We start from the raw sequence: 26681 nt of genomic DNA on the forward strand, positions 1-26681 counted from the left end.
CAGTCAGCAGGATTAGCTACATGTATGTGGACCTGTCAGCTGGGAGAAGACCTAGCTGAAAATAAGTGTCAGGGGGTGCACCATATTGTGGATGCCTCCTGTTAGTTTAGCTCCTTGGGAGGCGTTAGCAATAGTTTTGCCATGAAGTGGGATTAAAATTGCCACGTATTTTACAGACAGGTAGATAAGGTTTCCAGGCAAAACTAAACTCTTCCTTCTTTTCCTGTTGCAGCTCCTGGAATATATTCCTCTTTAGAGATGTTAGACTTTGGAACGTTGAGATCGTTAGATTCACCCAAGACACTCCCTTTATATCTAATTAACACAAGCCCGAAAAGTGTTCAGATATTGGTAAGTACCTGTGTTACATAGTAATAAAAATCGCAAGTGAGAACTGCTCTTCAAAACAAGTGTCTTTTTATTATTCTGAGTTCTTAATAGTTACCGGTAGCTAATTTTTGTGGCATTTCCATTTTGAACATGATGAACTGGTCTGGGATATTGCCATAGTGTAAATGCTTGTGTCTGTTTTTATTGAGACCAATATACCATATGATACAAAAACCTAAAATTGTCGTGTAATCAGTCTTGAATATGGTATGCTGAGGCTTTTGGACAGCATTCTTAGTGCGCATTGGCTGATGTTTACACTTGCAGAGCATCACGTCGATGCGCGTCAACAACGCGCTGACGATAGACTTCAAGCCGTTGGTCCTGAAACCCTCGGACACCCACACCAAGGTGGCTGAGGTCACGTTCCACCCCCTCAAGGCCAACACCTCCCGCCTGTGGTCGGGCAAACTCATCGTCAAGACCAAGGATAAAAACATCAAGTTACAGATCCCCTACCAGGCACATGTTTTACAAGGGTGAGTCCGAGCAGCCAGTGAAACTTTGTCTCACGCACCCTTGGACAGCCAACACGGCGTACCCCTCCCTGAGGTCAGGCATTACCACGCAATAGATTAAAATTTTTAATGAACTAAATACCCTTCAATCTATTGCGTGTTAATGCCTGACCTCAGGTCTGCCTTAGAATGTACTGAGTATGCAGTCCTTACAGCACTGCATGAGTGAACCGCAGAGGTGAATATTATATTTTATATTCCCTGACACGAATATCTGCAAACATGCAAAGTATTGTCTCTGAAATTATCACTATTCCTCTGTGAAATTTACATTTATTTTCAGATTTTATTGTTCGGAGTTAAGGCAGACTGAATATTTTGTCTTCAATGTGTGACTCAAACTTAATAAAATGAATTGCTCATCGCCAAAGCCAGTTACGGGTCAACAGATCTTAGTGAATTTTGCCACAAAGTAACCCAGAAGGAACTCAGGAAATGTTTCACCCAACTAGTGTCCATTTTTGTGAGAATGCCAAACTGAATGACACATCAAAGCAAAGAGCTCAGTTCACACTTCCTTATTGCAAACAAAATTGCTGAAATAACAGCCTCGTGTCTCCTTTTGCGGGGATCTAGTCACATACATATTAAAACACAAAATTTACCGGAGTGGGTCTTGAGCATGCAAAGTCTGTGTCACCCCTTTCCCATGTACTAAGCCGTCTGGCTCTATGACAAGACAGCATTGGGTAATTAAGGTGCATCTCCACATGAACCTACTGAAGTCTAACATCCTTACCACTTTTTCTGTTGTTGCAGGACCCTCAGTAGTGATCAACAGAGCAAATTATTCTACCTAACCCCAACACTAGTAGAATCCGCCGAGACGGTAGTCAGACCAGTAGCGCTTACAAACTATTTTAACTTTACACTGGTCATTCATCAAGTTACCTTTCCGGAGGACGTCAAAAATATTTTTAAGGTAAGGCTATTTTTCTGATTTTGGTGAATTTGGGGAACAAAGATGACAATTTTCTATGTTACCAAAGGAGTTGCTTACCCCACAAATGTGTTTGGTGGTGACACATTTCGCTTTACTTTAAGCAGTTACCAAACAAGATGCCATATGATGTATACAGCCTAGGCTGGTTCCCTGCTGCTACTTGATAAGCAAGACATGTTGTTGAGCATTTTTCGGCAAAGCAGCCTCATATAATTTGCCTCTGTTTATGTCAATTGCAGGTGACTGGTTTCAATGAAGCCCTCATTATCCAACCTCAAACGACGGATTCCTCCCTTTCTATCGTCTTTTCCCCAAACACATCAACAACATCGCTACAGACATTCCTGCGGCTTGGCAGCAATGCTTCGGTGTTCTCCATGGGAATTCACGTCTACACCGGGAAACTAAAGGTACATGCCGAAGCCAGGCAATACGTCTTATGCATATTTATGAGGGGACTTTGACGTCTTATTGGTCAAGTCTTTAAATGTGGATGTCTGGTGAAGATGCCTGCACTTGAAAGCAGGTGGTTGTTGGTTCGAATCCTGCCCACTATGCCCAATGTTTTAGCCTACAGAATATTTGTAGCATACGTTAGAATCCAGAGTGGAACATATTCTTTATAAAATACAGAAGCTGCCAAAAATGTTTTACTGACTACAGCGACCTGAAAAATACAAGTCTCAAACGTCAGAAGGCATAACGCTTCGGCCCTAGCCAACTCTTCCACAGCGCCGGTGAAAGATGGTGCTAGGGTTGACATTTTGGGCCCTCTGACTCTTGAGATTTCAAACTTTCACCAAAATTTTCTATGTCTTTGTGCACTACAAATTATTTTGAAATGCTCTTTAGCAACAATATTATTTTCAAATTCTGTTGGTTCTGACCTGTTTCTTTTTGGTATTGGAAACCACATACATTTTCAAGTTCTTCCAATTACATTTAAGAAGTAGCCAAGTGAATATGTTTTATTTATTCAATGAACTGAGTTTGCCCGTCTGAAAGAATGGTGAAACTTGAATTGCGCATAGAAAGCTTCAACATAGTCCCACACTTGAGTTGCTACTCTGTGTGCAAAGACAGCAGCTGCCCACGTACATGTATACATCTACATTTGTGTCATTAGAAACCTTGGAAATGATATCTGAATAGCTCAATCTAATTCCGTAGGGTGATGAAAAGGTATTCCACATTGTGTTCACTGTGAATCGCTTTGTTCAGGCCACAGTCCTTGTCCTGTGTTCATTTCTCCTGATCAGGTGTTGAATTTCAAGACGTTCACTCGGGTATTGAATTTTACGCTGCCAGACTCCCAAGCAGAAGTCATTTGATACTTAATAAAAATTTCCCATCTTTGTTCTACCCATCCTGTGCTTTTTTTTCCTGCCAAATGCAGTACTCCGTACACAGCGTTGACGATAAAAACATTGACTTGGGTGTCATGAGTGTAGGGGACCATCGCAGCATGCTCATTACTTTAGTCAACACCAACCCCATAGATGTGAGTATGCGCCACGCTGCTGTATTCAGTGATGCCGTAGTGTATTGTCTCAACTGTAGACAAAAATTGCTCTCTGATATTATGAATTTTTAGTGTTTTGCAATTGGGCTTGTGTGTTAAAACAACGTGAAATAGATAGATCCTCAAAATTACAGGTTTTTTTTCTTGGAATTGTGAAGAAATAATGTGCTGTTGATTTACTACAAAGTGACAGATTTTAAGAATGTAGATTTCTTTAAATGGAGTGTTTTTTGTCATTGGTTACATTTTTGACCCAATGTCATGGATTCTGCGTTAGCAAATTCTGTATTTAAGGCCTGAAATTCTGCTAACAGCTGGCAGAGAAACTCGGTGTTAGCTTCGGAAGTTCATGTATAAAAGCCTGTTGCATGTGCTTAAGCCAAAATACCATGATCTAAGCCCAAAAATGTAATTTTAACCCAGAATGTTATGCTTTGCGACAATTTCTTGCTAGCAGTCAGCAGGGCCTTGAAACTGGATCTGCGCTTCTTTCTTTTCAATCAATTCGATCAATTTCAATCTTTCACATTGTGGGTTTTTTTTTGTGTGCCCAGGTACCCATTCAATCTTTCAGCTGCAATCTGGACGATTGCGAGGCTCAGGTCCTGGGTGTGGAGCCGGGGGAAGGCAAACTCCTCACCAAGCAACACGACGCCTTCAGCATTAGAAGAAAATCGGTGAGTGTGAGCGCTGTGCCCAGGCGAGCCCTACAGGCAGTGACAGAGAGATGCTGGCTGATCCTTGAAGGCCATCTGTGTACATATCGCTGTTTTCTAATGGTCCCCAATACGTTTCATTTGGGGCATTTGTTGTAGGGGCACAGAACTGACTCGGCAGTAAGAAATTGTACTTAGCACTGCACATATGATGGAATAGAAGAATTGAGCACGACACAGTGTTCGCAAGCTGTATCGTTGCCAGGTATGAAAAAAAGCAGCCTGTCTTGTTCACATGATCTAAAGGCAGATAATTTCATGTAAGAAAGTAAAGTCCTGTCTTGTTCACATGATCTAAAGGCAGATAATTTCATGTGAGAAAGTAAAGTCGGCTTGCCTCGTTTCAGACAATGAGTTGAATCACAGGCCACGTGATGTGCAGATGGTGGGATAATATTGTGTAATTTTCTGAAAACATTCAGTCGCCGCTTAAGAATGATTCTCAAACTTTCTTTAACATGTGGGTCATTCCATGAGGTTGGGGCACAGTTTGTGACGATGTCAAGTGTTAATGAACGGCTATTTCCCTGCATGTGAATTCCAAATTGACATTGTTATGCATATTGCAAGGACTAATACTGAGGTGTGTGTTATTTTTGCGGAGTAAATGATCTACTCTACAGGTCATGACAGGTGGTAAAAGTTACCGATGTAACAAGGACACCGTCACAAATTGTGCCCCAACCTCACGGAATGATCCATGTGACAGATTTTCCTAAATCACATCACAAGTGATCTTGATGATTTTGCCCCCATTCCTCAGTTGGTGATAAATGAGCACCATTTTGCAGTCTTGAGGCTGGAAGTGAAGGCTCCACTCACCGAGGGGCAGTTCCTGGGTAGCGTGGTGATAGAAACTCCCCATGAGCGTGTGTCCATCTCAGCCAAGCTCCGCACAGTGGAAGGGTGTCTGGGTGTCAAGCCCGAGCATGTCATCTTCAGGCCAGCCTTTCCGGTATGTTGGTCAACCCCTGCCCCCAGATTTTTTTCATGTTTGCTACATGAAGTGCTGAAAATTTTTGGAGGACACCTCAAGACCATTCGTAGCAAACTAAGTACGTTCATAATTCCTTATATGCAAAACATTTTGTGCACATTTTGTCAAAAATGATCGTGTGAACTCAGTATTACTCGCTTGAAGAAGAAGTGATGCCCTTGTGAGCAGACAACTCAGCGCCCATTCCTGCGCAGTGACTATACTGTTGTTTGTAGATTCATAAACTTCAGTACTTCATATTGAGCCTGAGATGTGATTGGCTACCTCCTGTTATGAACTACATAACATGACTGTGTTGTTGTTTTGTTTTTGATTTACTTAACACACCAAGAGAGGTACCAAGTAATTACAAACCATGTAGTTGTTAACAGAGTTTCAGTAGTAGTTTGATATGAAGTCTCAGTCAGGATCACAGCTGTTCAATTAATTTCAACTATGGTTGTGATGTTAGAGTTGGGGTAAATGTAAACGCAATATTTCTGCATTTATGTAGGGCACTACGCAGTCAGTCAGCCTGATGCTGGTTAACAGTTTCAGTCATCGCATGAAGTTAGAAAGCATTCTGCCCGACCCTCCGGACAAGAGGTTCTACTATCGACTGCCCAAGAAAACACCTGTCGTCGAGATTGAGCCACACAGGAAACAAAAAGTGAGTATCTGCTCTGTTTACAGCTGACAGAGGGCGGTGTTGTCCCTTGTATTAAGAGCAAGATCTGAAAAGAGTGAAATGTGCACACTGTCTTTTGCCACTTCTGTGGATTCTTTTTTTTTTTAGTTTTTGTGCTGTTGCAATTGCACACGAGTGATAGTTGCACAGGTTGACTCTTAACTCCTCTAACTTTCCAACCGACAGGTTGGGAGAATTGTTTTTGATCCCAAGGCAGCGTGCGGAGAGGACGATTCTTGTTACGTAGGATTATCCACTCAATCTCTTGGTAGGCACATGTCTTTTGTTGGTAAATGCTTTTAAGAGTGTGCATTGTTCATAATTTTGATGATGATAAAAATTTAATAGTCCATCTGTAAAAAGCAGCAGCCAGTAGACATAACTTGATATGAATAAGGTTGATCTTTAACCATTTTTTTTTTTTTGGAGCAAGGAGAATTGACCACAAATGGGAGTGAAACCTGTCACTTGTGAAAGGTTGTGGGGATGACTTAAGGCATTTGGAATCCAACGACACTTGGTCTCATTTTCCTTACATGAACGCCCTCCACTAAGTTAAAAAGAAGATGTTCAATAAGCCTGGATGTCAGAGTCTTAATTTCATGCTACGCTGCAACTCACTCAACTAAAGTAAGCAGCCCCAGGGCAAAATTCCTGGGACCTAATGTTCAGTCAAAGAGAATACTGTTGTTGTTCTTTTTAATCCATAATTTGAGTTTATGATGCTTGCAATCTCACAGTCACTCAAACTAATTGGTAAAATGTTTTGTCACTGCTCGCGAGTGTCCCTATATATGAATCCTCTTGAAGCGCACTTAATAACTCAGCTTTCAGACTGTTATTTGAATTGTATGCTATTGTGGTTGACATCTCCAACAGATGGTGAAGTGTGGCTGTCATCTTTGGCCCTCCCTGATGAGACACAGGACGTGGACAAGCTGTTTTACAATCACCTGCACAACAGGTGGCAGAGCTTGGAACAAACGGGGAAAACAATGTAAGTAGCTGGAGAAGAAGGTGTTATCAAAAACCTTGGCATAGTCCCTGCTTTTGGGGTTTTGGGCTTTAACCATAACCTTCCTCAGTCCTGTAAATTCTTTTGACAGTTTTTGGAGGGTTTTTGAGGACTGAGGCTGTAGCCAAACCTAACGTTGTGTACTTAGAGTTTCTGTGAAATCATCCACACTGCTTCGGGAAACCATTCGCACCGTCTCAATTTAATGACAGGAATTGCTGGAGGATTTCAAAGGATTGAAGCAGTGGTTGCCCCTCCAAGAATTTTGGCTGCATGCATTTTTTCCATGGAAGGAGTGAAGCATTTAAAAAGACTGATGCATCCTATCCAAGAGGGCTTAGGGGTTAGGATGAAGCTTTATGATGTTAAGGCCTTTGGGTTTGAGGAATGGTTTAATAATATTGGTCTATTCTCTTCACCAGTTACAAACAGTGTTGTGATGTAAGGCCAAAGATTAGTGTATTTTGATTTTCTTTTGACATCTATAGCATTCAAATGATTCATTAGCTAGAATGAAGCATGCACACCTTGCATCCAACATGTTTGCCATGTTACACTGCATGCAAACTTTGCAGCCACAGATAGGCTTTCCTAAGTCATTGCCAGTTGGTTGCAAATACATGGGCACATAGCCGTAGCTGAGGACGCCCATTTCAGACACAGCTTAAGAGCTGTACATTGTCAACAGTGTTTGCTGCAGTCAGCCAGGATAGCTTCTTACAGCGAGCGTGTGTCATCTCAGTGTCGGACTTGCAGGTGCAGGAAACTTTTGCGCATGCATTACATGGGAATCGCGTCACATGGGCAAATATATGGTTGCCTTTCCACTGTCTTATAATAACCATTCAATGCAAGAGTATACTCCGAGTCTGGCTGAAGGCGTACTCTGACTTACTTGTTGGTCGTGCTCCTGCTGTTAGTGTGCTCAGGAGTGTACTCATGTTAAATTGAGTTACTTGCTGGAACTCAGCCTAGTTAGCAAGTCTTCATCTCATGATTGTTGTTTTTATTCTTCCAGTTTAGCAAATTTGTTTTTTCATTTTCCCCCTTTTTGTCCCAGTTTTAACGCCACACTGAAAGTGAACAGTAATCTGGTCAAAGACAAGGAACTGCCCGTCACAGCGGTGTTGGAGTGGCCAAGACTCATACGCAAGGACAAAATCGAGTTCCCGCTGACGTATATAGAAAATTCCAGTGTAAGTGACCTCGGGGTACTGTTACTCGGGAAATCGAAGAATGAAAATAAACAGCCTTGAGCTCACCTGGATTGATAGCTCAGTGGCGTCGGGAGTTGGTGGTACTGGCTATGTACACTGGCTGAAGATGATATCATTCAGCCCTAGGGCCCTTTGATTCTCGGCACCAATGCAAATTTAAGCCTTAATCTGAGACGTTAGGTGAAAGATCAGGATTGTGGCTTGGCCGAATTTCAACACTGTTCTGTTCAGCTCCGATATGAATATCTCTCTGCATTCATCTGGACATCAAATTCATGGTACATTTTTGCATAAACTTTGAAACTGAAATTTGAATTTGAACCGACTTTGCCGGTTGTCAGTGTATTGATCAATTATTGGGAATTCATGAAAGATTTAAAAATACTGAAGGTAGATTTCCTTGTTTAACATCCAGTTCAAATTAAAATATCTTGTCGAACATTGTCTTATTCTGCAGATATCTGAGGTGCAGATTTTAAACCCGTCAGACACCCTTATTTTAGTTCAGCTTCTGCCCGTAGCGCTTTATCAAGACCCAACATCAGTACTAGATTTTTTGACAGACAGGTAGGTGCTTCACTCTGACACTGCACAAGTGTTTTGCCAAACTATTGCAGAATTCAGAACCAGAGAATTTTCAGGTTTCATTTTGCAGAGGATTAGCATATTGCCTCAAAAATATTTCAAAAATCAAATGCTGTCAAAAAAATTCTTTCTGAAATTTCATAAAGAAATTTATTCCCTCTATTCCCTAAAGTTGTTGCCCGATCCGGAAATGAATTTGTATTAGATTTTTTGGCCGGCATTTCCATATGGTTTTCTTTGTTACCCCCGTCACTATTGTTGTTTGCCATAGCAGATATGCCTAATCAGATTGCATGGATGTACATTAAGGAAGAAGACCCTAACCTGATTTGTTTGTCAGTTTATCACCTGAATATTCAATCAGATTTCGTAAATGCGCAGGTATCTTTAAGAAAAGGACCCCACCCAAATCTTGTTTGTCCGTTTGTCACCTTTATAAAACTCAACCTGTCTTTCCCTGACCGGTCATTTTCCTGCATCTGTTGTTGGTCCCTTCTGTCCAGGTTTGATCCAGAGTTGATAGAAACGGACGACCCCAGTGTCTTCTTCTTAGCTAACAATACAGACAAGGTGAGTTGATGCCATCGCCAAACCTGTAGTGTCAAGTCTAACATTTGAATCGGCGACCAAGTTCACAGGGCTGCCCAGCAGAAAATACTGCTTAGCAATTCTTTTTATGCCTGATTAAAACCAGCTGGTAACCAGTCTTTAGCAGCATACTTTACATGGCCTTTTAGCTGGTGACTACTCTTGCCCAAGCAAATAATTTCTTTCTCTCCATGTATGTGTGTACAATGACATTGGGCTCTGGTGATTAGGACAGGATGAATTTTTCATTTGCAATCCCCCGACCTCTGTGTGCAACAAGAGAAAACGTAAGACTGCTGAAACAGTGGGAAGGTCACTCACTCGTTCTGCCATCACAAAAATGCCCTGCAGCTGTACCCATGAGGATCTATTAAACACAATCTATAGACTAATCCGATTGGATGCCGTAACTGCGGTGGCACTGGTCTCACAAGGCACATTTTTCAAGTTGACGTGCGCATGCTTGTGGCAAATCATGACGTCCTTTTGGTTGAAGATGCATGTAACACGCCACCAGTCCATGTGCGTTGTGCCACCTGTCCACGAGGGTTGTGCCTCCACGGCAATGGCTCCCAGCTCTGGTTGTCAAATTACACTTTACAGGATGTGGTTTGTGAGGGTAAAAATTCATAAAGGTCACTATGGCTTCCCTTGTACGTTTCCAATGTTAATTGCACACTGTAATATCAATTTACTCAATGTCATAGAAGAGAATAGAAAAAGAATAGAAAAGAAAAGAAGAAAAGAATAAAAAAGAATAGAAAAGAGAAACTGCATGACTTACCATGCATTTTCTCTTTTCTAACCAAGAAGCACATAACCCCTTGACGTTTTGCAAAACTTTTCCGCATAGCGATATTTTTTGTGGCAATTTTTTTTTCTTCACTTGGGGTAGGATTCGTCAGAGAAGTGCCTTAAAAACAGTTCGTGTGGTGTGATAGAGGAGACATTTGGCGTGAGACCAAACAGGACAGCGCTGACGGTTCCCATCAAACCGCACCAGAACGTCACTGTGGCCATCGGCTTTAAACCCAGCGACGGCCGAGAGCGAATATCGCTCATACTCATCAGGTCAGCTGACTAAAATAAGAAATTGCAAATTGATCTTTAAAGTGCGGTTCTTTGGTTTCCTGACCCCATACAACACAATTTATTCCTTGCCCAAAATAAGAGCACAAAAACCTATAGTATGAAGTCGTTTATTCAGCTTTTTTATGATTGAGGAAGAGGTCTGTTTGATCTTTCGTATATCAATTCTCTTGCAAGCAAAGCAAAGGCTTAGATGGGATTCAAACCAGTGGCCAATGAAATGCTGTTGCATTTCTGTACCAACTGAGCAATGCATAGCTTTTGGCAGTGTCCCAGTTTGTCAGTACATATGTGGCCAGAGATGATACCAAAAACATGAACAAAGTTAGTAAAGCTGCTGTTTTTAAAAGTCCTTGTGGTATTATTTACATTTTATGGCAAATCCTCTGAAGTGTTGGAATGCAGAAAATATAGTCTGCTTCTGTATTGCAGAAATTGAGGGCTAGAATTTTGCTGTTAATTTGAGTTGAAGGAAATGATTATGTCTGCTCTGTATTCAGTGCCAAAACAAAATAAAACTTATGTACAAAGTCTCATGAAACATGAAAAAAAAAGGTAAAAAACTTTCAGATTTCCTCCAAACAAGCATAACATTTGTCCAAGAAATGTAAGCTGTAAACTGTTTCACGCTTGTTTAGAAAGCAGTTCTCTGAAATGCCACTAGAACACCTGTCATCATCTCTCTCACTAATTGGTTTGCATAGGAACAACCTGACCATTCTGGATGCGTTCATGGTCCGGGGGCGCGGGGCAAGGGGAGAGCTGAGGTTCAACAGCAAGATGCCCAGCCCCAACAGCAACCTGCTCTTTGAGCTAAAACCCACGCATCTGGAAGATTGCGATAGTGAGTATCCATCCTTTCCCTTATTGTGCTGGTGCAAGTTCCTTGCCGAGGCCAACAATTTCATTGGAATGTGAGGCGGTAGAGTTGGGATCACGCCCTCGTTATTGGAAACATGTGGCCAAGTGTGCTAAAAATCTACCTATGTATGGCATTCTCATAGTCCTTTTACAGATACTTTGTATGTTTTATGCATACATGTGTCTCAGATTGTAAGTCGAAATACCCCCGTTCTACGTAAGTGATTCATTGACACAGCTTCAGTATATTTTATTTTGACTGTAATGTCCTGTTTTTGACCTGTCAGCTCACATGCTCTCTTGAAGACATTTGTTGATCCCAGCCCTCATAACACACTGAGAGTGTTTATTCACAAAAATCTCAAGTCCTTCAGAGCCGATGTTATGCATTGTTGTGGCACTTTGCATGGAATTGAAACAAAATTTAACAAAGCAATCTTTCAGTGCCTTGCCTTTCGCCGTCTTTCCCCAGGGTCGTCCCCTAAAGCCAGGGTCCCACCAAACTTTACCGTGAAGCGCTCCTTCACACTGAAAAACACAGGGCAGCTGCCGATTTACATTAAAACCTTTAGCATTAACGGCTATGACTGCAATGGTTACGGCTTCAAGGTGTTGCAGTGTCGGCCCATGGAGCTGGTGCCTAACGAAACCAAGCGATTGGATATAGCGTAAGTTGGACTCAGGACGATATCTCAGCTTGCTGCTCAGTAAAATGATGTTTGAAGACATGATTGAATTTGAACTACTTCATTTTGTGATAGTTCTCCCAGTGTATGGATTATTCCTCGAGCACCCTCATCAGGAATCTGCATGGTTTCTCGTATGTTCTCCTTTGTAAGGGAAATCAATGACATCTTCTTTGTGTTAACAGTTTCCAGGGATGTCAGGACCCATGCAAAGTAATCCAGTTCATTGCTGACACCTTAGTACATATCATGTGTGCAATCTCTCTTCTGATTACAAGTGGTCATTGGCTGATATGCCAAATTCGTACCACAACCGGTTCAATTGTCTCACCTTTTAAGTGGGCGTGGTTTAAATTGCAACAGTGCCCCTAAACAATCTGTATGGTACCTAGGCTCTGTCCTCCTTTATCCTTCTAAATCCTCCCCAAACTCCCTGATAGATTTTTAAGATTTCGATACCTTGAAGGAAGTCCTCACATTATCTTAGAATTTTGAAATGGCCATATTTGCCAGAGAGCCCATTTTCGTAGGACCATTGCATAACATTGAATTTTGCCTTTGATTGTGTAAAATGAAGGCTTTTTGAAACCAAAAAGAGTCTGTTATTCATATCAAGTCCAACAGTTCCCAGACCAGGGGATAAAACTACCCAGATAATCGAATGACTTAGGCCCCTTTGTGATGTGTCTTATTAATACTTTTGGACGGTTTTTATGAGGAACTTGACCCTTTCTGGCATTAAACATCTTAAATCCATTATATCTCTGATCAGGTGGAATGATTACAGCAAAGTGGAAGGCTAGTGACCTTGTCAGAACGCTTGCATATTGGTGCCACTGCATCGCATTAATGTTTCTTCTCTTTTCTGACAGTTTTACGCCAGACTTCACCATGTCGCGTATCACGCGCCAGCTCAAGGTGCTGACCTACAACCAGGAGGAGCTGGAGTACACCCTGATAGCTACGCTGCCCCCTCACATGCTGTCCACCTGCGCGGCCGCCCTACCCCGCCCCCAGTGGGAGCACCTGCTCTACATCATCTCCGTCATCCTGATGGGGGTCCTGTTCTTGGGCATCCTGACGGCCTCCTACTTGGAAGCCCTACGCCTAACCGAGCCCATGCCTGCCACCCAGCCTGGCCCTCCCGAGGAGAAAGGGGAGATGGGCAGGCTGAAGTGCTTCGACCTACGCAGCATCGCAGCGGGAATCAAGATTGGAGGGGGTGGGGGCGGGGCCAGTGGGGGAGGGGGAGCAAAGCCCAGGTAAGGGTTCCCTCATAGTTTCTGTCACATCGAGTACTAGTCATAAAAGCTGTATCTTTGTCACACATTGTAGGGCTTTTGACAAATCCAGCAGCAGTTCACAAGACATTTGTAATGGCCCCCTTTAATGGCAGAAAGCACTATGGTGGGTACTGTGCAGAGTGACTATTGTACAATAGTGGCCATGGTTGGGGGGAGGTGAGCTAATGAACCAGTGATAGCGTTGTCATGGTTAACATTTATCCATTTTATACTTGAATGAAAGTGGTTGATTTTTGTTCATACCACTTTGAGCGTACGTAAAAATAGTGGATGATGGCAATAAGATGTCAATAAGATGTCTTCAAATGGCAATGTGTCCACAAATACATGTGCTTGTACAGGAGTGGGGTCACATACCGTAGACCGAGTAGTTATGTGTTGGCAACAAGTGATTGAATCTGGGGCCTGTGGTGGAACTTGCCATGAAGGGCTTTATAGCCTTTGATAACAGCTGACAAATGGCTAGGGTGTCACTAACAAAGCTTGAATACAACTCTCTCCGGAACAGTGCTAGTCATGCGTGCATGCGCATAGTTGGAAGAGTGTGCCAACCAGTGCACCTTCAAATGTTTGCCTCATACATCTTCCTTGAAACCTCAAGCTTGACATTTTACACGCCATGTAGAGTACCACCAGCTGACCTGTCCCATACACAAAGAGTCCAAACATGATAGGTCACTTCATGGTCTGTACTCAACAAGATAGGTCAGTTCATGATGGGACTGGTAATATGTTCTCCTGCAGTTTTTCATTTATTCACCGGTATTGAAACATGGTACTCTTGTTTGTGCTTGTGGACCAATGTTCAGTGTCTGTTTCCCTTATCTTTGTACAGTTCAACAAGTAGTGTTCTTTCTACCCTGGGTGAGAAGTTATCTTTTCGGCCAAAGCGTTCCTCCTCCCCTTCCACGTCTACGAGAGGCAGCACCTCCTCGGTCGCCAACAACACCCGGCACTCCGAACCCAAGAGCCAGTCGGAGAGGCGTCTGTCACCTGACAAGGACAAAGTCAAGGTCAACAGTTGGGCCAACGGCAGCGTCCCAGCCAAGCAGAGCAATGCGTTGAATACATCCAACAGCAGTACGCCCTCCCCCAGCGAGGCGGCCCCCAACCGCAGGTCCACCGGAAAGGCGCGCCGACGCCCGGTCGACTCCGAGTGGAACAGCAACTACGCCAACAACACTAGCAGCAGCAGAGAGAACAGTAACAGACACCCAGAGCATCCATCCCCTCGATCGTTCGTGGAAGACATCTCACCGGCTATGGTCCAGGACCCGCCGGCCCACGAAGCCCAAGACAGCCTAGAGGTAAACACCAGCGTAAATAAATTAGCCCGAAACAGCAAGCGTAAATCCAACCGACCGACTACGACATCCAAGAGAGAGGAGCATGACAAGAAGATGACCGGGAGCAAGCGGAAGGAAGAGATGATGCGGGAGGCAGTGGACCGTGACGACTCCTCCTCAATCTCCACCGAATGCTCCAATCCAGAGTCAGAGCCATCGGACAAAAGCGGCAAGCAGGTAGGAGAAGTTTGCATCTTTGATCAGTTTGGGCATTTGTCTGAATGAGTTCACTGATCGACATCAGAGCAGAAATGGGCTACTGTGGCTCCTAACAGTTGTTGTATTGGTAGTTGTTGAAGGTCTTCTTGAGAAAATTCCTCAGCTTAACTCCTGAGGTTGTTGAAACCTGAAGAGGGCTAAATTATATTGGTTTGGGTCATTTTGTTGAAAATCATACTCACCACCCTTTTAATCACCAACATTAAGAAGCACTTTAAAGTGTACCTCTGGGGTTGCAGAAAACTGAAAAGGCTAACTTATATCGGTTGGGATCACTTTGTTGATGATCATATTCACCACCTTTCCAAAATATCAACATTTAGTAGCTTTCTTTGAAGTTTAATGGTTTACGTGATCTCTGCATCTGACAAAACAAGCTAATATCTTTTATTATTTGCAGACTTTCCACCAAGCTGACAGCGAGCCCTCTTGGCCCTCAAACAAGTCCAAGAGCAAGGCCCTGTCCTCGGGTGGCATGGGTCTGGACGACTTCAAATTTGAGGACGTCAAGAGCCGTACCAAACCCCGTAAAAATGCCAAGATGGACCCTGCATTCTATGGTGACGTGTGCAGGCCCAGGTGACAATATATTCTGTCCTATTATTGGTGTCTACGTATTTTATAAGGAGGAACTTTACCCATTCTGATAACTTTCAACTGTACCGTCTAAGCTTTCATTTGTCTGGAAATGAATTGTTGGCTCAAGTATTCAATATTGAAGAGGTTCTTCTGATGACTTATTAAAAAAAACATGAACAGAAGAAGGCTTCACATTCTGTGAAAAAAAATGGTTAGTTTGTGTTTACGATTTTGTTAAATATGTCACTGCAATTCTTTGTCTTTAATTTGGTGTATAAATTTGTTGACTTTATGTAGTACCTTGGAGTTACCCTACGTGCCGCACGGTGAAGCAGGCCGTCGGGTCAAGCAGAACTCCAAGGAGCCAACCTCGCCTCACTCCATTGCTGCCAAGATTGCCGCTAAGGCGACCAAGAAGGCACTCAAGACGGCGAAACCCGAACAAGGTACGTTGACTCCCTCACATCCCAGGGATATACAGGTGGTGTGTGTCGTGGGTGAGGGGGGGAAACGGCAAATCTGAATGCTTGCTGTGATCAGTCTTGCATTGCCACAGTCCTCTCATTCAGAGGCAAGAGATTTGTGCACATTCAGTTGAAAAATTAAGCCATGTTCACATCAATTGACTGTGTCTGGGAGCAGCACTCATCTGTGAGAAGCGTCTGTAGCCACGAACCTTTGACTTTCTTAGGCCCATGTGGTATTTCTAATCATTGCTTTTAGTCATGCATGGCCCATCCTGCAGCATGCATGAAGTAGTGTGCGCATGCCATGTGCCCTTCAGTGATCCTGTTATGATGTGAACACCGCACAATGTCATTTGTGGTACCTAATCTCTTCTTAGCTGCTAGTCCACAATTTTTGGAGTCCAGCTTGTCCATGAAGCAGCTGTCATACGGTACGTGCACGTATTAAGATCCATGTACATCAGTTAAGGTACAGGCACTTATTACATACCAAAGCACGGTACTGACCTGTCAAAACTGTTTGCCAGTTTGGCCCTTGAGATGCTGCTAAAATGTTACGGAGAGAGATTTAATGGTAACTACCCGGATAATGAGAGCATTCTTCATGTGATAGCTCGGCATTATTGGCAGTGTGAGTACTGATCCCGGCTCAGTTTGTAAAGGATTGACCATTGGGCACTTCTCTCTTTCCCTTGTCGATTGGCAGCGACCAAATCTATAGATGGTGCCAGTGAGACAGCAAGCACCCCAAGCAGTGAAGTGGACAAGGATTCTCCGCCGCCTCTGTGGGAGCAGGTTAAGCCCATGCCCAGCAGTCAGGGACGGCAGCTGCCAGTGCAAGCCAAGCACCCGGAACAGCCGACCCCTGCTGCCCTTACCACCACAAACACCAGCAACAGCCACCGAGGCAAGGGCTCCAGCTCAAAGAACTCCAGCACCAAGTCCAGTCAGTTCCCTGAAACGGCAGCTGCAGCTACGGCTGCCGCTGCTGCAGCAGGGAATGCCAGCGGCCGGCCAAGCAGCTACAGCAAGGCGGTAGCCGGGGCAGTGCCGGGCACCAGCTCCGAGACCAGTCCGGCTCCCGAGGAGAGCACAAAGAAAACTAAACTGGCCAAAACCAAATCCATGCCCGAGAAGACATCAGCTTTCACTGCTGTGGGTGATATCGCTGGTCGTCCAGGTATAAATGTCACAGCCACTCTGAAGCTCCTCCCCAACAACTTACTCACACATACGTCTTTTAAAGTATACCATTTTGTCAGCGATTGAATCATTGCTGACTCTTGGCAGCACCTCATCGGAGCTCACTAAATTTATGTTTAATCTCTAGAAAGTTATCTTTCAGTCATCACTCATTTTTCATGTCAGCAACGTGTGAAAGATTGAAATCTGTCTGGAGAATTTCCTTTAAAGGGCAGCTGCAATCATTTTTTGTGATTACAAACCTCTAAAATGCACCTTTGTGCCTCAGTAATCCTTGTTTTTAACCTTTGCTACATCATTTCAAATTGTAGTTTAATGCCTTTTTTGGTTTTTATGCTAATGAGTATTTCCATATTCATGAGCATAACTGTGGTGTCATCTCAGGAAGAAGCCTCAATGTTACATTAGTTTGTACACAAAAAAGTCCTACACTTTTGTAAATTTTCTTGGACTCAGTTTTCTCTTCTTTGCTGATTCCGTGTTCATGTGGATAGCAATAAGAAAGCATCATTCCATCTCTCAGAAATGTTCTCAGTTAGTAAATTCTGGGTTCACAATTTGAACAGAAACACCTATGCACTGAACCATGTATTCCCTAGATCACTTCACAGCAACAGCGCCCTCAGTTGTACAGAAAAGCATGGATAATCTTAATTATTTAAAAGCTCACACTCTTCAGTGTATTTAACCAAATAGGAGTGTAAGAGTTTTCATACAATGAAGAAGAGTACAAAGACGCAGAAAAATTGTGTCTAATAAAAACCGATCGCAGCTACATCTTAAATTCATGGCTGATTCCTTGCTATGTCATCTCGTGCAGATACCAAATCTTTGACTTATTCCTTTGATTTGTCAGAATTCATTTTTTTCTTTTCATAGTCAGTAGGCCGAATGTCTGAACGGTCCGATGACTGAAACCTGATGCATACTTTGAAAAACAGAGTGGCTAGGAACAGAATAGGAACAGAACCAGCACCAAGAGACCAGGTTCAAAAAAGTATCAAACAGAACCTGGCCAAAAGTTCCTGGCTATCCGTCCTAAAGTTGACAAGAAGTCGGGGGAGAAATTGATTTTTTCCTCTCTCTGTCTTGCTTGATCCTAGGAGCTATTGGCAGCAAGGGAATCTCCCCAAAGACCAGGACCTGGCCCTGGACTGGCCAATCCGGTCAGCCGGAGATGCTGGACAGTGCCTCTGATACCAGCAGCACTGCATCCACCGGGCCAAGCAGGTAGGAACACCCAACAGGAGTGCACTTCCATACTTCTTGATTATATGGGACGTTCATTGCAGCACCTTGATTAGATCTACATCTTATCTTGGAAGTTTGTACAAGGTGCATTGGTGTGTAGAGTCATGTAAAAGCAGTTAAGAAGTGGACAATGACTGTTACTTGACCTTGCACGGAGTCTTAATGTTTTTTCAAAAGGATGTCTTGACTCACTGGTGATCATTTTTTGTTGGGTAGAATTAAAGTTTTTGATGACTTAAATGTGTTTATAACAGTCAGTCAGTAAAAGCAGGAGCCAGGCTAAAGACTGGATGTGTCACTTTATATAAAAGGGCACGGTAGTTGTGGACATCACTGCACACATTCTGTTGGTGTCCCTGATTGTAAAGATTCTGATTCTGAAATCTTTGCTGCGGAGCAACGACATTTTTAATAGCCTGAGTGTCTGCTGACACGCACGTTCTGAATTTTTTTTTTTTTTTGAGATTTGTTGTCTGTAATCTCCATAGCCCCGGAATGTTCAGCATGCCCAGTGCCAGCCAAGCTGAGACCAAGAAGCCAATGTCTGCTGACAGCTACTCCAGTGCGTCCTCCAAGTTCCCGTTTGCCAACCAAGGTGAGTGGACAGCGGTTTGATGACGATAGTAATGACAACATCAACCATAACCATCACTCTTACCATCTCATGAGGTTATAAAGACACACTTATCTTGAAAACCAATCAAGGCGAAAGCATCATAATTACCCCCCCCCCGATTACCGTGACCATAAAAATTCCTGAAACCACCTTAGCTCCCTGGAGAGTATACAGCTTAATACTGCCATTGTAGGTACAAACAACTAATCAAGTTCTATAGTTATTTTTACCCTTGCTGGTACCAATTTGTGTTCCACAAGAAGCAAACCAGGAAAATTGACTTGCCCAAGGTCACAACGTTGGCAGTCAAAAAACCTTAATAAGAATGCCAAAGGCCTATAAACTCCCTCTGTAACTCCCTGTGCACCAAGCAGTAAAAATCATGGATATTGCTTTCGACAGGGGCCCCTTAGGACTGCCTCTGCTCTGCAGCCACATTCAAGTCTCCTTATCACTCGAAAATGCTTTGGATTGTACTAATTAAAAATTGGTGGAATCACAAATTTTAGTTGTTTTACTTTCAGGCACCAATTTCCCCGCGACGTTTTGGGATAACAGCGTGAGAGAGCCAAGTATGGACATACCACCCCCTCCCATGTCAGGCTACAACCCACAAGAGGTACAGCAGCCCAAGGCCCAGTCCATCAAAGGTATTTAGTGAGTTTTTTGTTTATTTTACCAGGGTAACTCTATCAGTTACTAAAGAACCGCTACTCCCTAGGAGCCCCAGGGGAGAAGATAGTAAAGAAATGTTCAGCCTTTTTACAGGTGGGAGGAAAACCTCAAATGTATATTCGGAACCAACCCACGGAATCAGGGGGGACCGAGAATCCAATCCACATATTGGGCTGGGTGGGATTCAAACTTAGACCGCCGAGGTAAAAGGCAAGGAAAGTGCCCTTTGCCAACATGACTCTCATGTGCTGCCCGATAAACTCCCGCTTTCCTCAGACTGGCATTTGGGACTTGGTACTTCATCCAAGATAGTAGACTGTGGACTCTGATTGGACGTAGATTGCTGATTGGGAGTCAGCTTCAACCTGGAGGCCTGTGGGATGTTGGAGTTAAGGCTAGGAGCTGGGATTGTTTGAAATTATTCAGATGCAGACTCAATGTATACGACTTGCAATTGTGTCTTGGAGTCAAGACTTGTAGCTTTGTTTTAGGATTGTTTAAATTTTCACGAGCTGGACTTCGTCTTTCGATTTTCCTTCATTCAGTTCTTGAATCAAGAACCATCAGAACCATCTGCTTGGTAAACAATGTAAACTCTAGATGTAGATGACCAATTTGAGATAATTCTGTGGTATTTTTCCTTCCAAGGAACCATTGGAGATTGGCTTGGACTAGGAGTGGGCATGCCCAGCACCTCCAACAACCTGTGGCAACTCGGACCGACCTACCCTGACGCTGGCTGGTCAACAGAGACTGGGTCCCCAAGATCACCGGGGCAAACAGTGAGCTAGATAGCATTGAAATGATACAGCAGTATTGAAATTCAAACCTAGTTGGGGGCCTGACTATTTTGACCCACATCCCTGTAGTGTTCGTTGTTGTCAGGATGTCAAACCGAATGATACATGAAATTTGGTTTCACAATTTGAATAGAAAAACGTGTAACATGAGCAGTGTCTTCCCCAATGGCATCATGAAAACCATGGACAACAGGAAATGTTCAAAAAAGTGTACTTTTCAAAATACTTATGTCTAAGAGGATGTTGAATATTCTCAGGCATAGAAGAGAAGTACCACGTTGCACAAAATACGTGTGCAAAATAATTCATCGTTTGGAGCCCTTCCAATCACACTTTGGTATGTACTACCCCACTTTGCCCCTTGCAGGCCAACTTCTACCCGGCCACCAGCAATCCATGGAGCTTTGAGGACCTGCCACCGCCCCCCGCTGCCCAGTCGCCCAACTCCAGCTGGAACAGCAGCAGTGAGCTCTTCCCCTCCTCCATCTGGAGCAATCCCAGCAGCACCAACACCTCCCTGCTGGACACCACCACGCCCAGCATGGCCACCCAGGAGTCACCAGTAAGTCTCCTTTCCCCTAGGGCCAGTTTGGGGTCTGTACACAAATTACCCTCCCCCCCCAGTGGTGACAGAGATTGGCCCAAGGCTGCGACCCTGTGCTGGCCTCTCATACTAAGAATTGACAATTTTGCATCTTTTCTGTATATTCGCACAACTTACTGCACATGGGTTTTCTGGTAGCAGCCGGAGGTGCATTTGCATACCTTCAACTCAACCACATTGTAGCTGGGTCCTTCATGATTCAGCCTTGAAGCTGCAACTAAGCATAATTAAGCCACTCCAACAAATGATTGTTTTCATGTTGTGTACACCACATATCTGCTCACTGCAATGTAACATGTATCTTTGTAAGACAGTCAAACCAAACTGTTAATGTTCAAAGTAGGCTAGCTGATTTGTAAAGATAGTTCTTCTTTTAGTTACCCAACCAATTCTGGACATTTTAACAGCTGAAATTATAATTAGGCACTAGTTGTGCAAATGTGCCTGCATTCCCCCCCCCCAAAAAAAAAGAGAGAGTAAAAGAAAAAATAAATATTTTATTCATTAATAGAAATACATGTGATGATTGACATCCAGTTAAAAAAATATGAGGCTTTTTGTTGTTGTTGTTTCATATGAGTTTCTCAATTTCCCCTTGTCTATTTGTGTCTTTCTCAGCAGTACTCTCCCTTCAGCAGCTTCCGCAGTCTGTGGGGAAACCCTTTCTCTGCAATGGGGAACAGCGGATCCTCCTGGAGCCCAGGGAACAACGACCAAAAACAGTAAATTGTTAAGTAGGGGGAAAAAACAGCCATCACCATTGAAACAAGGCATTGTGGTGCCAGTTCTAATTGTGAACATCAAACACCAAAGAAATTCTTGTCCATGGGCTTAGGCTCACAGCAAATCTATCTGATTTCATGTGACAATCCAACCTGTTACTGGGGTGAGATTTCTCAGCTTTTTAGCTGATTTCAGCTTTTTTGTTTTGGATTTCAGCTTTTTTTCCTCACTGGCTGTGTACAAAAGTGTAGGAGATTTTCACAGTTCAGTTCTTTATGCCTTTTTTCAGCTGTTTTCAGCTATTTTTTTATCACTGGTCAGTCTCATTTCTGCTGTTAGCATTTTGTTTTTCACAAATCAAAGGGAATGAGCATATCTAAATTGGAATGTGTTTGAAAGCATTGAGTCCAAAAATCGGTCAATTGGGGGGCTTTCAGGTCAGTTTTCCAACCTCAGAGAAGTGTAATAAAAAATGTACAAAACAACCTGCATCGAAGCAGAACTAATGCAAAATCATTCGATTTAAAGCTTTTTTGTTCAGTTTGATTGCAGCAAGGCTGCGTCCAAAGCAGATACTTTGAGGCTGGGGCTTCAGTTTTGCCATTAGCATGTCACTGGCTAGCCATAGCCACTGTTTCCATTTTGGACACACCCTACTCTACCAGTTTTTGCACAGATGTTTTTAACACTTTTTTAAATCCTGCTGGACGTTTTATCAGTTTGAATCAACTGATTTAAACTTCCACTCTAAATTCTTGGTTTTTCATCCACTTTGGGTGAGCAGATGGTTGCATAAGGTTGAAATATTTAAAATGCCAGAAAACGTTCAAATTCCTTTCAAAGTGCTGAGCGGTAGGGTCATACTGAAACAGACTTTAAAAAAAAATTTTTATTGTCAAATAATGATGGATGATGATTTTACGCTTTGATGTTTTTTGTTCACAATAAAACTGTCCCTGCAGTGATGTTATCAAACGTGACACACTTCATTGCAGAAACCGCTGAGTCAGGTTATGTGTGTATGGAACTCACGTTCAGTCCACTCCATGTCAAAACACAGTTTATCAGGAAGTTAACGACAGTATAATCTTTTTACCTTGTTTGTTCCTCTTCACAGAATGGTATTTTTAGGCAGTCGTCAAGGTTTAGTTGGTTTTACCAGGAAAACACTCTTTCCGAATCAAGCAGGAACAGAAATCAATACTGTGGGACTGTATATTATTTAACCTGTTTCCCTGTAATGCATTTACAGAAAGAGTACCAGATGCATTGGATAATGATTGTCTTGAGAAAGTTAAAACAGAATGTAGAATGTATGTGTGTCAGTTCCTCAACACAGCCAGCCACATTTCTGAGACTAAAAGTGAAATATAATAATAGATTATTTCCTGCCCAATACAGTCTCCAACACAACTGGAGTTTGTCAACTGATTCTATTTTCCGCACGTTGATTTCAGTTGCAACTTTTAGAAAAAAAGCATTTGAAAGTTAACAAACCTAGAAATAATCTCAGATTACCTGTCGAATATTCAAATGTCGTTTGACTTTCTTGTCCTCACTTCAAATGGAAATTGCTTTATAAGTTTTGTACTTGTATATGTTGGGCTAAAATGTAGAATAGTGTAATTTATATTGCGAAATGAGTTATATTTTTGTATTTTTCTTACTTCAATGGAAGAAGTAATTTCTGGCTTAATTATTGTGTGCGTTGAACCATTTTTGGGCAATATTTGCTGTGCTTTTTTCCTCTTTATTTTATTGCACTTTTACAACAATGTATATTAACTGATTGAGATGTCCCAGTGATAAAACTGCACTTTTGTTTGACTGAATTAGCAAACAGGATTATGTAAATTGGTTTGGGGGAAAGAGGTCTGTGTGTGAATTCATAGTTTATCAAAAAAAGAGTTTCGAAAAATTGATTTAAAAATAGTTGCTTGTTGCTCAATAAGTTTAATTGTTCCTGCTTGATACTGCAAATAGGTAACAGTGTGTCACATTTTGATAGCTTAGTCGTGAAACTAGGCCAAAGCCAAGTTTTCCAATCTGATTACTACATCGACTGCTAGTTGCAGGCAACCATATTTCACCCAAATGCCCTGATGGTGTGTAGGGATGCAAGTTGACTCCGAGGAGTGCATTTCAGAATTCAGTGGCTTGTCAACATCCACTGAACAAAAAGGCTGTGAATTCTGCCATCCCTGTGGCTGATACCATTTTACATGGATCCCACAACAAATAGGAGAGGGTCACGATAGGTATAGACTGTGGTTCTTTGGCCTAAGCGATATACATGTATTTATGTGGTGATGGCTGTACCCCTCTGCACTAAATCACATTATGCAGTGGTTTGTTGGGTTGTTAGTTTTCGGTCCTTTTCTTTGTTTCATCAGATGTTGTTTTCATTTTTTTGCTTGCTTTTTGGGGATTTTGTGGCTTTTGTGTGTATGTTTGTTTGTTTTTGCCTTTCCTGCCTTTCCATTGTCTTTGATTTTTTTCTGCCTCAACCTTTTTTTGCCTCAGTTCAGTAGGGGTTGTCAAAGTTGTCGTTGAGCCACTGGTGATGGTGAGTTATCATATTACATACACAAACTTGGTCATAGAGGTGTATTGTGCATTGCCACCTCTTACCTTGTCTTGAAATATTTGTGGTGGGGTGTTAGGTTGTTTTTTGCTAACTCAATGTTTCTGGGTTTGTTTGTTTTTTGCCCTTTTTCGGGGGGAAAACTTCAATTTGTGTTTTGTGATGTACAGTTGTTTTGTTAGTAAGATCCAGCAAACCACAGGTAATGTGATTTTATGGCCGTGGCTAAGGGAAGATGGAGTACATGTACTTGGTTTTCACCTGTGTGTGCTTCATCGTTTTCCCAGCACGGCACGCTGATCTCTGCCTGCTCATCTTTTCCAGGGCAGAGATGCAGCTTGGATATTTACTGTTTTTCCTCCTAGTGGGAATAGGCGATTAGCTCAAAATTTCGTGTCGTGGTGAAACAGAAGACGCCATGTTTCCATAAAAACAAAACTACCACATTGGGACAGTCTGTCACGTGGTTTGACCCAGTCCCAGTCGCCCGGGATAGTCAATTCAAAATATACCCCCCCCCCCGTCACGCCTGCGACATAACGGCGTGCATGTACGCATGCTTGTGACATTGTCGTGGCTGTGACATTTCTAAGCAATTCTCGTGACTTTCCTGCGGTAACTTGTGGCAGTGCGACCTGTTGGGAGATGTGTGCGACAGCAATGTCCCGTCTCGTTTTTCCAACTCCGTTGATGCAAACCTGATGGTTTGGCTTGATGATTTATTTCTCGAACTTGACCAAAATTCCGATTGTGAGACTATTCTTCCCGACATGTGACTTCAAAGAGGTCTTTCAGCGGTGGACGCGTACAAGCCTCGTCAAGTGTAGTTCATTCAGAGCCAGTCCCCACCGCTTGTGGTGCGTCGGCTCGTGCGACACACTCACTGACTAGTACCACAGCAGTACTGCAATGTATCGCTGGTCCTCTGAAAAAAATCTGACCTGCGCCCTTATTCAAAGCGTGGTATCACAAATTTTCTCCAGGTTCCAGGTGAAAGTGAAACGATCATTTTGGCTGCCCTTCCATGACCTGCCATACTGTAGGGCAGTGCGGTGTTTGGAGTAAACGTATTTTGGAATCGTACAACTTTCTCTTGGAAGGTAAACTGGAGTAAATATGAAGATCCGCTTTGATGGGCGTCAGGAAGACGTCAATCACGCATGTGCTGAAGCATGTCCGTTGCCGACAGTGTTCAATAGGTTTGGTCGTGGAGCTGTGCAGACAGTCCACGACTTGGATGTTAGGATTGTGATTTCAGTGTGGAGTCACGCACGGTCATCGGTTCTACTTAACTGAACGAAGAAAACGGTATTATCTTAACGCAGGGTATTGCGCCTGCTGTTTCCATTTACGCTTGCTGTTTAATGATTAAAAAAAATACACAAAAGCAAAGTGTGTTTCACTTTAATTAGAGAGATGGCTCTGGTGAGATGACATTCAGAGCTAGTGTAGAACTTGTTAGTAGCACGTAATGTTTCGAAGTGACTGATGTTCCACTCTCCCTCTGCGTTATGTTTACGTCGAGGGTGCAGAGATCCGTCGCTGTGGGTTTCGAGTAACCTTGCTGCGATGGATGGGCGCTGTTTGTATCTTGTGTTTAGCGGAAAAACCTCTAGGTTGCTTTTAAAAAAGGAGAACCCTATGGGTGTCTGTTCAAATCGTTCTCCAACTTTCTCTCTCTCTGATTCTGAATTCAAGGGTACTTTTGGGGTGTGGTGGGGCGTTAAAACCCCAAAGCTGAAAAATCGGAGGAAAGTCGTCGCCGAGGGCGCGATCAGCATTGCTTTTTAACCAGCACTAACATTGTTAATCGTTAAATTAACATATTGGTGATCCGTGATAGATGCTGTATCCGATAACCCCAGACGTTGTTGCGATGTTGAATGCAATGTGAAACGCCGCAGGTTTGATACATGACTGAGGAAAAAAAATAAAGTTTTTTTCCAGGTTTTGGAAAAGAAAGAATCGTTGTGCTGTGTCGACTTTTTGTGAACATTAAAGCATGTTCATAATTGGCGCGAAAGCGAATGCAAACGCGAATTTGTGACGTCGGATCAAAATGCATTCGTGAATATACGTAAATGAATTTGTGAATGTCACACAGAGGCGCGCGTGTATGTAATATTCGTACTGCGATTTCGCCAAAATTGAACACATTTTCCACTCGAGCGGAACTATGATGCAAATCTACGTGACGTCAAGTTTGCATCGCTGTTGCATGCACCTAAAGTGTGAATCAGCCTTTGCGCTTTATTTTGTAGGACTACACATACGTATCTAATGCATCCCCATTCCCAAACCTTACTCGGTCTTCAGTCGTTCCCAGGGCAAATGCCTTTCACGAAAGTTTGTGATTGTATGGACGCGTATAAGGGCCACTTGCATTTTTTTCTCGAGTTGCTATCTCTCCGCAGAAGATACTAACCGCGGCGAAATATCTCCCCATCTCGCCGCGGCGACTTAAATAATTGAACGCGTATTTCGTCAAGGCGTGAAATAGATATCCTGCCGCGGGA

General features: G+C 43.0%; 1 protein-coding gene across 2 annotated transcripts in view; it reads left to right on the forward strand.

Moving 5' to 3' along the window:
- tmem131 (transmembrane protein 131) overlaps positions 1–26130 on the forward strand; it is a 69298-nt gene extending 43168 nt beyond the window's left edge. Inside the window, exons 10-36 of one of the 2 annotated variants that reach the window (XM_022244607.2) lie at positions 233–351; positions 658–869; positions 1668–1830; positions 2091–2261; positions 3248–3352; positions 3928–4050; positions 4853–5044; positions 5580–5735; positions 5940–6021; positions 6633–6750; positions 7829–7964; positions 8443–8552; positions 9074–9140; positions 10054–10229; positions 10952–11091; positions 11581–11776; positions 12667–13056; positions 13934–14621; positions 15064–15242; positions 15540–15688; positions 16416–16889; positions 18016–18142; positions 18652–18758; positions 19304–19429; positions 20103–20236; positions 20622–20816; positions 21477–26130. In XM_022244607.2, coding sequence (XP_022100299.2) covers positions 233–351; positions 658–869; positions 1668–1830; positions 2091–2261; positions 3248–3352; positions 3928–4050; positions 4853–5044; positions 5580–5735; positions 5940–6021; positions 6633–6750; positions 7829–7964; positions 8443–8552; positions 9074–9140; positions 10054–10229; positions 10952–11091; positions 11581–11776; positions 12667–13056; positions 13934–14621; positions 15064–15242; positions 15540–15688; positions 16416–16889; positions 18016–18142; positions 18652–18758; positions 19304–19429; positions 20103–20236; positions 20622–20816; positions 21477–21584 — 4943 coding nt within the window. In that variant the 3' untranslated portion in view covers positions 21585–26130. The remainder of the gene's footprint in view (positions 1–232; positions 352–657; positions 870–1667; positions 1831–2090; positions 2262–3247; positions 3353–3927; positions 4051–4852; positions 5045–5579; positions 5736–5939; positions 6022–6632; positions 6751–7828; positions 7965–8442; positions 8553–9073; positions 9141–10053; positions 10230–10951; positions 11092–11580; positions 11777–12666; positions 13057–13933; positions 14622–15063; positions 15243–15539; positions 15689–16415; positions 16890–18015; positions 18143–18651; positions 18759–19303; positions 19430–20102; positions 20237–20621; positions 20817–21476) is intronic. The other variant, XM_022244608.2, reaches the window with a different exon arrangement.
- The last annotated feature ends 551 nt before the right edge of the window (positions 26131–26681 follow it).

The sequence above is a fragment of the Acanthaster planci genome, linkage group LG02 (assembly GCF_054643075.1).
Source record: "Acanthaster planci isolate LZ-2023a linkage group LG02, COTS_SCS, whole genome shotgun sequence".
NCBI classification, from domain to species: Eukaryota; Metazoa; Echinodermata; class Asteroidea; order Valvatida; family Acanthasteridae; genus Acanthaster; species Acanthaster planci.